We start from the raw sequence: 13,345 nt of genomic DNA on the forward strand, positions 1-13,345 counted from the left end.
CCCCTGGCCTACACACTAAGCTGCCTTTGGTCCACTATTAGAACTCACTTCCATGACTATCCAAATGGACGGTAAATAGTGTTCTGCCCATAGACTTGGGAGCCTTTGTCAATCCATGGTTATTTGCCAATAAATTTTCTGTATACCACTTAACCAGAATCTGAGCTCCCTGTTGGGGTATTATAGCAAATAAATAAACACCATGCCTATGGTAGTCTGCTTTAGAGATTTATAAAATGCTTTTATGCACCTCACATCATTTGGACCTTACAACAATTCTTTGAGGTCAAGAGGGACAATGTACCCCATTTTACAGATGAGGAAACACAAAGAGAGTTTATATACCCTGTCCAAAGGGAAGAAGCTAGGACCTCAAGCAGATGTTTTGTTTTCAAGTTGAGGGCTCTTTCTAATAGGCTGACACTTGGAGGCACTGGTTGTTCAGATTGATCAGTGTCTGGGCCACCCAGAATGTTAGATAGTTTGAATATCATCCCTGGTCACTCCACCTCCACTGGAAGCTTTTTCTAAGAGATAGATTATTCAGGAACTATATTCGATCATATTTATTCTGCAGCATCATCCTCTCAAGCATCATAGGTAAAAGAGAATAGATCTTAAGAGTCAGAGAGCCTGGGTTCCAATCTTGGTTCTATAACCAACTGCTTGTGCTAAGTCTCGGCGTGCTCATAGGAAACAAGGAAAAAGCATGCAGCATGTGTGCTCAATAAATATTAGGATTTACCAGCTTGCTTCTTTAAAAAGGATCAAAGAAAGGCATACATAAATATATAGTCCTATACACATAGGTCCTATATACATATACATATAGTCCTATATACATAAATATATAGTCCTTTTTTTCTGGGAGGATCTTAAAACCAAAATCATCTTTTTTTTTTTTTTGGTGAGGAAGATTGGCCCTGGGCTAACACCCATGCCTATCCTCCTCTATTTTTGTGTGTGTGTGTGAGGAAGATCAGCACTGAGCTAACATCCATGTCAATCCTCTTTTTGCCAAGGAGGACCAGCCCTGGGCTAACATCCGTGCCCATCTTCCTCTACTTTATATGGGACGCCGTCACAGCATGGCTTGACAAGTGGTGCATCAGTGCGCACCCGGGATCTGAACCTGCGAACCCTCAGGCTGCCAAAGCAAAGCGTGCGCACTTGACTGCTACACCACTGGGCTGGCCCTTCTCCTCTATTTTTTTATGTGGCACACCACCACAGCATCGCTTGATGAGTGGTGCATAGGTGTATGCCTGGGATCCGAACCCATGAACCCCAGGCCACCAAAGCAGAGCATGTGAACTTAACCACTATGCCACTAGGCCACCCCCAAAATCATCATTTTTTATTATTGTATTGATTGTTCAAAAGACATAACACTTTTATCCACATGGTTCATAGAGGACTTCTAAAACTTACCATGAGAAGTTAAAGGCACTATATTGAAGAATGGTCTAATTTTTCCTGCATTATCCTTCACCATTATTTGGACACTGTGTTGTTCTGAAGTGGAATCCTTCACTTCAGTCAGAGCAAAGGAACAACCAATGTGTTGACCTTCTCTATAGATGTTTTCACATTGCAGAATTTTTCCCAGGTTGCTGTGCCTACAAGATAAAATGAGACAACTTTCTGCATTATTTTTAACAAAGTATTCAAGAAACAAAGGCAGAAGTTTGTTGTTGTTTTTTTAAATGACTGAAGATGTCCACGAAAAGCAATATTTGCATGTGGCAAGATAGCTTTTTTTAAAACCCTATTTTATAATGTAGCTCCATTTCATATTCTGGGAAAAAACAAATGTTCCTTTTTGATGAACATTGGTACTTTCAATAGCTATGGAAACTATGGGAGTCCTAACTCTTTTTCCCCTTCTGTATAAAAGAAGTTTTGAGGCCAGGATGAGAAGTTTCATGCTTCTTGAAAATGCCTCATCTGCTGAATTCCATGGTTTTCCTCTGGTCCCTCTGCCTGCTCCTTCCTTGCTGTCCTGGCTTGCTCCTCTCCCTTCTCTTCTCAGAGGGTTCACATCGAGTCCTCAGTCCTCTGTGCATCCCACCCTATTTCTTACTCCCTCATTCATTCACCCCCAGTTTATCACCTCCATTCCTCGACTATATTTCTATGCCGGGGATTCCTAGTCCTGACTTCTCACCTGGGAGCTAGTCCAGATTTCTAACTGCTCCATCTGAGTGTTCCATTCTTGCCTCAAATTCAATGTCCAAAACATATGCCCCTCTTCCCTGCCAAACCACCTTTTCTTCTGACCTTCCCAATTTTCACCAGTCAGAGCTCATTTTCTCTGGGCTCCTCAATTAGAGCCTTTGAAATCACCTTTTTTCCACTCATTTCCCTATATTCTATCACCAAATTCTGTTACTTCTTCCTTTGCAAAGCTTCTTGGACTCTCTCCTGTGGTATTCCCATTGCCCTCTTCAATAAATGGTGTTGGGAAAACTGGACAGCCACATGCAAAAGAATGAAAGTGGACCATGTGCTATCGCCATTCACAAAAATTAACTCAAAATGGATCAAAGACCTGAAGGTGAGACCTGAAACTATAAAACTCATAGAAGAAAATATAGGCAACACACTATTTGACATTGGTTTTAAAGGAATCTTTTCGGATGACATGCCTACCCAGACTAGGGAAACTAAAGAAAAAATAAACAAGTGGGACTTTATCAGATTAAAGAGCTTTTATAAGACAAATGAAACCAGAATCAAAATGAACAGACAACCAACCAGCTGGGAGAGAATATTTGCAAAACATACATCTGACAAGGGGTTGATCTCCATAATATATAAAGAACTCACCCAATTGAACAACAAAAAAACAAACAACCCGATAAAAAAATGGGCAGAAGAAATGAACAGACACTTCTCCAAGGAAGATATACAGATGGCCAATAGGCACATGAAAAGATGCTCAACATCACTAATCATCAGGGAAATGCAAATCAAAACAACACTAAGATACCACCTCACGCCCGTTAGAATGGCCATAATCACCAAGACAAACAACAACAAATGTTGGAGAGGATGTGGAGAAACAGGAACCCTCATACACAGCTGGTGGGAATGCAAATTGGTGCAGCCTCTATGGAAAATGGTATGGAGATTCCTCAAAGAATTAAAAATAGAGATGCCCTATGATCCAGCCATCCCACTACCGGGAATCTGTCCAATGCACCTGAAATCAACAATCCAAAGAGGCTTATGCACCCCTATGTTCATTGCAGCATTATTCACCATAGCCAAGAAGTGGAAGCAACCTAAGTGTCCCTCGACTGACAATTGGATTAAGAAAATGTGGTATATATATACAATGGAATACTACTCAGCCATAAAAAAAGACAAAATCGTCCCATTTGCAACAACATGGATGGGCCTGGAGCGTATTATGTTAAGTGAAATAAGCCAGAAAGAGAAAGACAAACACTGTATGTTCTCACTCATATGTGGAATATAAACCAACACATGGACAGAGAAAACTGGACTGTGGTTACCAGGGGTAGTGGGGGTGGGGGGTGGGCACAAGGGGTGAGGGGAGTCATATATATGGTGATGGACAAACAAAAATGTACAACCCAAAATTTCACAATGTTAGAAACCATTAAAACATCAATTAAAAAAAAAAAAAAACTAAACTCACAATGGATCACAGACCTAAATGTAAAACTATAAAACTTCTAGGAGATAACATAGGAGAAAACCTAGATGATCTTGGGTATGGTGATGATTTTTTAGATACAACACCAAAGGTATGATCTATAAAAGAAATAATTAATAAGCTAGACTTCATTAAAATTAAAAACTTCTGCTCTGCAAAAGACGATTTCAAAAGAATAAGAAAACAAGCCAGAGATGGGGAGAAAATATCTGCAAAAGACACATCTGATAAAGGACTGTTGTCCAAAACATACAAGGAACTCTGCAAACTCAACAATAAGAAAATAAACAACCTAACTAAAAAACATGCCAAAGACCTTAACAGACACCTCACCAAAGAAATATACAGATGGCAAATAAGCATGTGCAAAGATGCTCCACATCATATGTCATCAGGGACATGCAAATTAAAACAACACCGAGCTACTACTACACACCTATTAGAATGGCCAAGTTCCAGAACACTGACTCCAGCAAATGCTGGCGAGGATATAGAGCAACAGAAACTTTCATTCATTGCTGCTGGGAATGCAAAATAGTAGAGCCACTTTGGAAGACAATTTGGCAGTTTCTTACAAAACTAAACATACTCTTACCATATGATCAGCAATCATGCTCCTTGGTATTTACCTACAGGAGTGGAAAGCATGCCCACACAGAAACCTGCATACAAATATTTATAGTGGCTTTATTCATAATTGCCAAAGCTTAGAAGCAACCAAGATGTCCTTCAGTAGGTGAATGGATAAATAAACTGTGGGACATCCAGACAATGGCATATTATTAGAAATGAGCTATCAAGCCATGAAAAGACATGGAAGAACCTTAAATGCGTATTACTAAGTGAAAGAAGCTAATCTGAAAAGATTACATAATTCCAACTATGACATTCTGGAAAAGGAAAAACTATGGAAACAATAAAAAGATCAGCGGTTGCCAGGGGTTGCACAGGGAGAGATTAACAGGCAGAGCAAAGAGGATTTCTAGGGCAGTGAAAATACTCCGCATGATATTATAATGATGAATATGTCATTATAAATTTGTCCAAACCCATAGAATGTACAACACCAAGAGTGAGCCCTAAGGTAAACTATGGACTTTGGGTGATTATGATGTGTCGGTGTAGGTTCACCAATTGTAACAAATTCTGTACCACTCTGGTGGGGAGTGTTGATAATGGGAGAAGTTTTGTGTTGTGGGGATAAGGATATATGCGAAATCTCTGTACCTTCCTCTCAATTTTGTTGTAAGCCTAAAACTGCTCTAAAAAAATTGTCTTTAAAAAAAAAGAAAACAAAAATTCAGATCTAATGTATTTACTCCAAAGAAGGAGTGCAAAGGATGAGTGCAAAGAAATGCTTCAATATAGAAAATGCTCTTGTCGCTTAAGAGGTAGTACATAAAGTTTTTCCCCTAGTTGTAGGCCCCTGTGGTTTAGGAATGAAAATAGTCTTTTAAAAACTAAGTTACTGGGCCAGCCTGGTGGCCTAGTGGTTAAGTTCGGCATGCTCCACTTCAGTGGCCCGGGTTCAGTTCCCAGGCACGGACCCACACCACTTGTCAGTGGCCATGCTGTGGCAGCAGCTCACATACTGACATACGGAGATTCCTCAAAAACTCAAGGATAGAAATACCATATGATCTAGCTATTCCACTGTTGGGTATTTATCCAAAGAACATGAAAATACCAATGCGTAAAGATACATGCACCCCTGTGTTCATTGCAGCGTTATTCACAATAGCCAAGACTTGGAAGCAACCTAAGTGCCCATCAAGGGACAAATGGATAAAGACGCTGTGGTATATATACACAATGGAATACTACTCAGTCATAAGAAACGATGAAATCCAGCCATTTGTGACAACATGGATGGACATTGAGGGTATTATGCAAAGTGAAATAAGTCAGAGGGAGAAGGTCAAATACCGTATGATTTCCTTCATTATGTAGTGGATAATAACAACAATAAACAAACACATAGAGACAGAGATTGGATTGGTGGTTACCAGAGGGGAAGAGGGGAGGGAGGAGGGTGAAAGGGATAATTCGGCACATGTGTGTGGTGATGGGTTGTAATTAGTATTTGGGTGGTGAACATGATGTAATCTATGCAGAAATAGAAGTATAATAATGTACACCTGAAATTTATACAATGTTATAAACCAATGTTACTGCAATAAACAAAAAATTTAAAAAAAATAGAGGAAGATCGGCCACAGATATTAGCTCAGGGCCAATCTTCCTCAGTCAAAAAAGAGGAAGATTGGCAACAGATGTTAGCTCAGAGCCAATCTTCCTCAGCAAAAAATGAGGAAGATTGGCAACAGATGTTAGCTCAGGGCCAACCTTCCTCAGCAAAAAAAGAGGAAGATTGGCAACAGATGTTAGCTCAGGGCCAACCTTCCTCAGCAAAAAATGAGGAAGACTGACAACAGATGTTAGCTCAGGGCCAATCTTCCTCAGCAAAACAAACAAACAAACAAAACACGAAAAACTAAGTTACCGCCATGGCTAGTTTTGAGATCAGACTGTCCTGGAATGTTTTCTGCCCACAGCCAGAAACAAAACTGAAGAAAATTATGACATTTTTGTTACATAACTAAAGAAAACTATGTAAAAATTAATTTTTTTTCAAATAATGAAAGGAACTCCTCTAATGGGCAATCCTTTTTCATTTTTGAACCCTGAGTATTTCACATATTCTCATGACCCCCAGATCTGAAATTTAAAAAAAATTGTTGTAATTTAGAAAAAAGAACAAAAGGGAAAATATTGGTTTTGAACAGACAATTTTGGGGGATTTCTTATGAAAGATTAGATGATAACCTAAGCTAGGAGGCATTCAAGTGCTTCCTGTTGAAATTCACACACGGAAACCTTCCACAGAATCATACTGCAGTCATAAGGACAACATGGCCAAATTAAAGACTATTTCCCCAACTCAGAAGATGATTAACGTGGTAAGAAATTCCCTAAAATTCATTGGCATGGCTAGTCTTTAGCTGTTAAATCAGGCTCCTTTCAGTGCCAGACTATCCCTGCAGGACCACAAGTCATTGCCCTGGGGCTTCAAAATGATTCCACATTTTCCGATTGGGAATTAGGGAAACAGTCTCTAACAGTTTGTTTGACGTGATTTAAACTGATACCTAAACCGAGTGCTTGACAACGAATAAGCCTTGGGTTTCCGGTTCTTTTGTGGTTTTGATTAGAAAGGATCTCTCTAGGGGAGAGCAGGGAAGTAGGAGGTATAGGCTAGGTGCTAATTCTTTGAGATGGTGGAAGAAGCCAGCAATGTGTACTGGCTACATCTGCAAGGGAGTGGGGATGAATAACAAAAAACAATATAGCTATCATGTATTGAGTGCTTACTCTATACATGTTAGCAGTTAGGCAAGGCTCCAAACACCTTTCATACAATAACAGCCCTCACAACAACCTTAAGAAGCAGCACTATTACTATCCCCATTGTACAGATTACAAAACTGAGGCTCAGAGAGAAGGAACTTGTCCAAAATTACACTGCTAGTCAGGAAGAGAGCCAGGATTTGAACCCAGGAAGTGTGGTTCCAGAAAAGAATAAGCTGCAGGGTGGGGAGGGCAGAAGATACAGAATCTATACCAGCACTGTCCAACAAAATTTTCTGGGATTATGGAAACATTTGATATCTGTGCTATCCAATACAGGAGCCACTAGCCACATGTGAAATTGCCTAGTAATTCTGAGCAACTGAAGTTTTAATTTGATTTAATTTTAATTAATTTAAATTAAGATGTAAATAGTCACATGTGGCTAGTGGCTCCTGTATTGGACAGCACAGTCTATACTACAGAAAAAGTCCACTCTGATGACCAGTGAACCACCAAGCTCTAGGGATGGCTTCTGGAGCCACCTCCAACAGTTGTAGATCGTGCCCTGCACAGAGGCATCAACTGAGGGCTGAAGGCCAGCCCAAACACCATCTGCTGTCAGCTGTGGCAAGACGCTCCATCGGCAGGAAGAGGAATAAAGCAACCCAGGAGAAGAAGGAGAAAAAGAATGTTTTTTTTTTTTTTTTGTGAGGAAGATCAGCCCTGAGCTAACATCCATGCTAATCCTCCTCTTTTTGCTGAGGAAGACCGGCTCTGAGCTAACATCTATTGCGAATCCTCCTCCTTTTTTTTTTTTCCCCAAAGCCCCAGTAGATAGTTGTATGTCATAGTTGCACATCCTTCTAGTTGCTGTATGTGGGACGCGGCCTCAGCATGGCCGGAGAAGCGGTGCGTCGGTGCGCGCCCGGGATCCGAACCCGGGCCGCCAGTAGCAGAGTGCGCACACTTAACCGCTAAGCCATGGGGCCGACCCCGTGAGAATGTTTTTTTTTAAATTGGTTTTTTGTAATTCATTCACCCAGAGGGGGTGCTCATTTTGCAATTTGCTCTAAAACTTGGTTTGTGCTAGTATACACTCCAAGACACTTCCCTATTTTTGTCTTATAACAACTCCGAGGACTAGGCCACCATCTACCTCCAGCGCCACCCTGATTCCTCTATCTGGGTTACTTTCCTGCACAGTCTGCCATGGAATGAGATACAGTTTCAAGACTTCCTTCCATTCCCTATCCCTTCTATAGCCACAGACTCTTTAAAGGTCTTCCCTGTGATTTTACCAATAATGACTCCAGGGAAAGCAAGAGGAGTTAATAGTATAATAAACACAGGGATGCTACCAACTTTTCAGACATCTTAAAAGCCTGTAGTAATAGATCTCCCTAGACTTCACTGCAACATAGTCAGAGCCAGGCTACTCCTTTTAAGGCTCAGTCCTCCGGCCCTTTCACTAGCAATTCTTTGAGCCAGATCTACTGAATCCTTCTCTCTTTTTATTCCTGAACTATAACACTCCTGAGTTGCTTATACTTCCTAAGTCCTCACCCCAAACTCGCATGTTCTCTAGCTTTGGATCCTACCAAACATTCAAAACGTATTTATTGAGCACCTATCATATGTCAGGCACCCAGGGAAACAAGACACAGTCCCTGCTCTGAAGGGAGACTGCAGCCTGGGGAGGCTACCACTAAGTAAACAGGAAATGACGATGCAACAACGTGCTGAGTCCTATGACACGGGAAAGTGCAAAGTACCGTGGGCATGTATCTAGACTTGAGAGGTCAAGGAAGCCTTTCTGGAGAGGAAGTGATATCTGAGCTGAGATAAGAAGGAGAAACAAGAGGCATCCAGGTGACAGGCAAGGCATGGGCTGCTTCCACTATTCTGTTTGAATTCCACTCTTCATTTGAGCGTGAAAAGTCTGTTTGAGGAACTGAAAGAAGTTCAGTGTGGGCTGGAAGGTAGGGTGCAAGAGGACTGGGGGTGCACGGAGGGACATGAGACAGGCTAGAGAGACTGACAGGAGCCACATCATCACGGGCTTTGTTTGTCATGCTCAAGAGCTTGGACTTTATCCTGGAGCCACCAGGGAGCCGCTGAAAGCTTTTAAGCAAAGGAGAAATAACAGGTACCACAAGCGGGCATGTGAAACTACAAAACCTCAAATGAGAATTATTTATATCAGGGAAAAAACCCCTCCAGACTGAACCACACAATCTCAGTGCCATCTGGTTTCACCTGTACTGCCTCTCAGCTGTGCCAGGAGGACCCTGTGGAACAAGGGAGGAGAGTGAATGTGATCCCCCAGGTAACTCTGGAGGTTTTCGTTCAAAAACTCATGTGATTTTTGCATTCTATTCCATGATATAGCTATGAGTGTCTTAATATACCAAAAATAGTTTTCATCAAGTCATCAGGAAACATGGACACTCTAGGATGAAAGCCCATGTTTATCCTACAGCTTCAGAGGTCCCAGACAGGGCCTTCCACACTCCAGTCTCTCAGAAGCAGTCTGAATGAATGGGGGACAAGGCCATGTGGAGAATAGCCTCCCAACGCTAGATCTCTGCTTCCCCAGCCTGGTATCACACCGACTAAATATCCCCATTCCTCAGAATGCTCTTCCCCGATCTGTGCAGTCCGTCCCCTTCATCAAAGCCTCCCAGGCTTGCCCTGCTACCACCCCAAGCTCCCTCCTAACTTCTCACGAGAGTTTGTGCACACTTCTGCAACAGCCTTTATCATACACTCTTATTTTTATATAGGGAATTGTGTTGGGTGCTGTCTTCCCCTCTACATTTTAAGCTTTAGGAGTGAAGAAACATGTTTCTTATCCCTGCTGCCCATTCAGTGCTTTACTCATGTGTGCTAAATAAAGTTTTATTGAACTGAATTAATTAACCTGGTCCTTTCTTCCTTGTTCTGCTGCTAATAATTCTAGGCTTTAAAGGAAAGGAAATGATTCAAGATTAATTTAGAAATTTGTAGATTTTGTAATTAATTGTAAATTTGTAGATATAGTCATGAATATCAAATACAAATTATTTTGTGGGGAGCTAAACTACCTTTTAACCTTGGGCATGATATAATTTCCCTTTTTAAAGGTAGACCAATCACTCAGACATTGCTGGTGGGAATGTAAAATGGTACAGCACTCTAGAAAATAGTTTGGCAGTTTTTTATAAGACTATATATGCAATTACCATATGACCCAGCAATTGCATTCCTGGGCATTTATTCCAAAGAAATGAAACGTTATATTCACATAAAAACCTGAACATGAATATTTATAGCAGCTATATTCGTAATAGCGAAAAACTGGAAACAACTAAGATATCCGTCAATGAATGAATGGTTAAACAAACTGGTACATCCATATCATGGAATACTATTCAGCAAGAAAAAGGAATGAGCTATTGATACACACAACAACTTGGATGGATCTCAAGAGTATTACGGACAGTTAAAAAAAGTCAGGTTCAAACAGTTACATGCTGTATGATTCCATTCAGTAACATTCTTGAAATGACAAAATTATCAAGATGGAAAACAGATTAGTGGTTGCCAGAGGTTGGAGACTTGGGGGAGTGGAGTGCAGGGGGAGGGGGTACAGGAGGAGGTGCGTACGGCTATAAAAGAGCAGCTCAAAGGATCCTTGTGGTAATGGAACTATTCTATATCTACACATGTGATAAAATCACATAGAACTACACACACACACACACACAAACGAGTGCATGTAACACTGGTGAAATCTGAATAAGGTCTCCCAATGCCAATTTTCTGGTTTTCATATTGCACTCTAGTCATACAACATGTAACTACTGGGAGAAACTAGGTGAAGGGTACGCAGGACCTCCCTGTACATTTTTTGCAACATCCTGTGGATCTATAATTATTTTTTTTAAGTTTTTTTAAAAAGTAGACACCAAAAGGAGACTGAAGCACTGAAGCAAACTGCCCATCTTCCTGGGTTTGCCAAAAATAATACAGGCTGTTCTTTTTTTTTTTTTAACTAGATTAGATTCAAAGGCTCCCAACACGACCACAATCAGTCCTCCTGTGAGTCTCCTGGATGTACTCACCAATAGTAGAGAGTATAGTTAGTGTCAGGACTTGTATTCCTTCCAGGGAGCCAAGTACACTTCATGTAGCTCAGGTTGTGCCAAATGCATTGGAGCTCAGTCACAGCCGACTCAGGATCACCTAGGACATCCAGCCAAGAGTTTAGGACCCTTCTTTCCTCGTAATGCAAACTAGCCAATCACTCTGGGGCATGGGGGACAGTGAGGGTGTTTCATGCGGCTTTATCAGAAAGCTAATTCCTAATCTCTCACCCCATTTTAGCCAGAAGGCACCCAGGACAGAGAAAACCCAAATCTAATTTGTTCACAACTTTATCTCTCACCTCCGGATACTAAGAAAACATCTTTACTACCACCAAGGGACCCAACTCTTGTATCCCTGACTGGAGAGAGAGGTTAAAGGTCAAATAATATTTCAATCATAGGAAATGACTATAGAATTCTTAAATGAACATGAAAATATAAACAACCCCTATATCTACCTATCTTTTAAAAAAACAACAAGTTCATTGAGTTACAATTTACCTTTCTGTCTTTTGATCAATACCAACACATCTTATTTCAAACATTAAACATTCCTCCTGAAGCGATTTGGGGAAAGGTAAGCATAACATAACTCTTCGTAGTTGCTTATTGTGTGTTATGACTCTAGGAGCCCTAAAATCTTTAAGATCTGAAATTTCTACCTTTATAAAGCTTTTTGAGTTAAGGCATCATCATGTCTCTAAATGCCTGTGTAAGATGCAAATTTGTTATCCCTCAGGACCCTTGAAGGGGTACTGTACTGAGCCATCATCAACCATTTCACTCTCATAATATAACTTAGGTTTTTTCAGATTATTTATTAACCTCCTAAAGAAATAAGAATAGGGGAGGTTAAGTTGTTTTAAACCATGCTCCTGGCCTCCGAGCGGTACTAAATTTTCTAATTTTACAAATATTACTTCACATGCTTTTCATCAGTGCAAGGCAGGTAGAGAGAACAAGCCACATAGTGCTAAGGTTTGGAGGTAGGAGATGGGGCCCTGCTCAACCAAGGGGCAACATAATATTAAGAAGTAATATGTATACAGCATTTACTCTTTGCCGGGCACTATTTTAAGTGCCTCACATATATTGATTTATGAACTCCTTTCAACAGTCCTGGGAGGTAGGTACTATCATCATCCCCGTTTTACAGATGAGGAAACTGAAGGGAGGAGGGACTAAGTGATCTGCCTAAGGTCACACAACTAGTAGCTGGTGGAGCTGAGATTAAACTTGGACATCTGGGCTCCGGGAGCCCTGCTCTTAATCAGTACACACTACTCCCTGCATGGAACACATGAGCCACAAGGACACTGGATGATGGGTGGGAAGGGAGTTGGGGGACACGATCAACTCGACTACTTGACAGCTTTTCCTAGGCTAATCTTGAATTGGAGCTAGGCGAGCATGCCCATTTTCCTTCTTTAACATCTTTTCCCAAAGATATCCTGCATATCCAACTAATCTCTATATAATGAGTAAGATAGCATTTTGGTTTTTTTAAGGCACTGAACCTGGAATCTGAAGACCTAAAGCAACTCACTTAGTTCCCTTCTTCCTCATAACATGGATCATGAGGGTAATAATACACACTTTGCTCACTTCACAAGATAAGCTCGTAAGGCTCTATTCAGGGGAGGGGTGTATGTGTGTATCACTTTCCAAATTATTAAGTGCTATATAACTATCAGGTATTGTTATTCAAGTTGTGAGCCCCTTGAAGGCAGGGGCGTCCTCATATTTATCATTGTGTTGCTAGCACCTAGTATAAGTGCCTGGCATTTATTAGACTCAGCAAATGTTTGTAAATTGAATGAATTAATGAACTGAACATAAGCATATGGACAATTTGGATTTATTCTCTAAATACCAAGAGATAGTGCTTTCAGTTGTTACCTTCAGGGGGCGAGATGCACTTTTCTACCAAAATGCTAGGATTGTCACTTTCATTGGTGGTACACTGGGACCCCACTTGCAGACAAATCCTCTCGTTCAGGGGCACTTCTTTTGAACGATGAGTTTCTGGAGCAATTTTCTAAGGTTAGAAAATAAAAACAGGCATTGCTGTAGCAAACACACAGAAATACACTTAAGTAATAAAACATTAGCATGTCCAAATGTGTTAAAAAGATGGAAAGTTATCAAATGGTATAGGACAGTGATTCTCAATCTGGGGTGA

The 13,345-nt window shown here is 40.8% G+C and overlaps 1 protein-coding gene across 1 annotated transcript in view; it reads right to left on the minus strand.

The window, feature by feature from the left end:
• The window catches only part of IL13RA1 (interleukin 13 receptor subunit alpha 1), a 54,333-nt gene that overhangs the window by 28,702 nt on the left and 12,286 nt on the right, over nt 1-13,345 (minus strand). Inside the window, exons 3-5 of the mRNA XM_087427283.1 lie at nt 13,063-13,201; nt 11,140-11,260; nt 1,432-1,619 (exon numbers count right to left, since the gene is read on the minus strand). Coding sequence (XP_087283409.1) covers nt 1,432-1,619; nt 11,140-11,260; nt 13,063-13,201 — 448 coding nt within the window. The remainder of the gene's footprint in view (nt 1-1,431; nt 1,620-11,139; nt 11,261-13,062; nt 13,202-13,345) is intronic.

Source organism: Ceratotherium simum, chromosome X, assembly GCF_057802395.1.
Source record: "Ceratotherium simum simum isolate JZ-2026a chromosome X, ASM5780239v1, whole genome shotgun sequence".
Taxonomy (NCBI): Eukaryota; Metazoa; Chordata; class Mammalia; order Perissodactyla; family Rhinocerotidae; genus Ceratotherium; species Ceratotherium simum.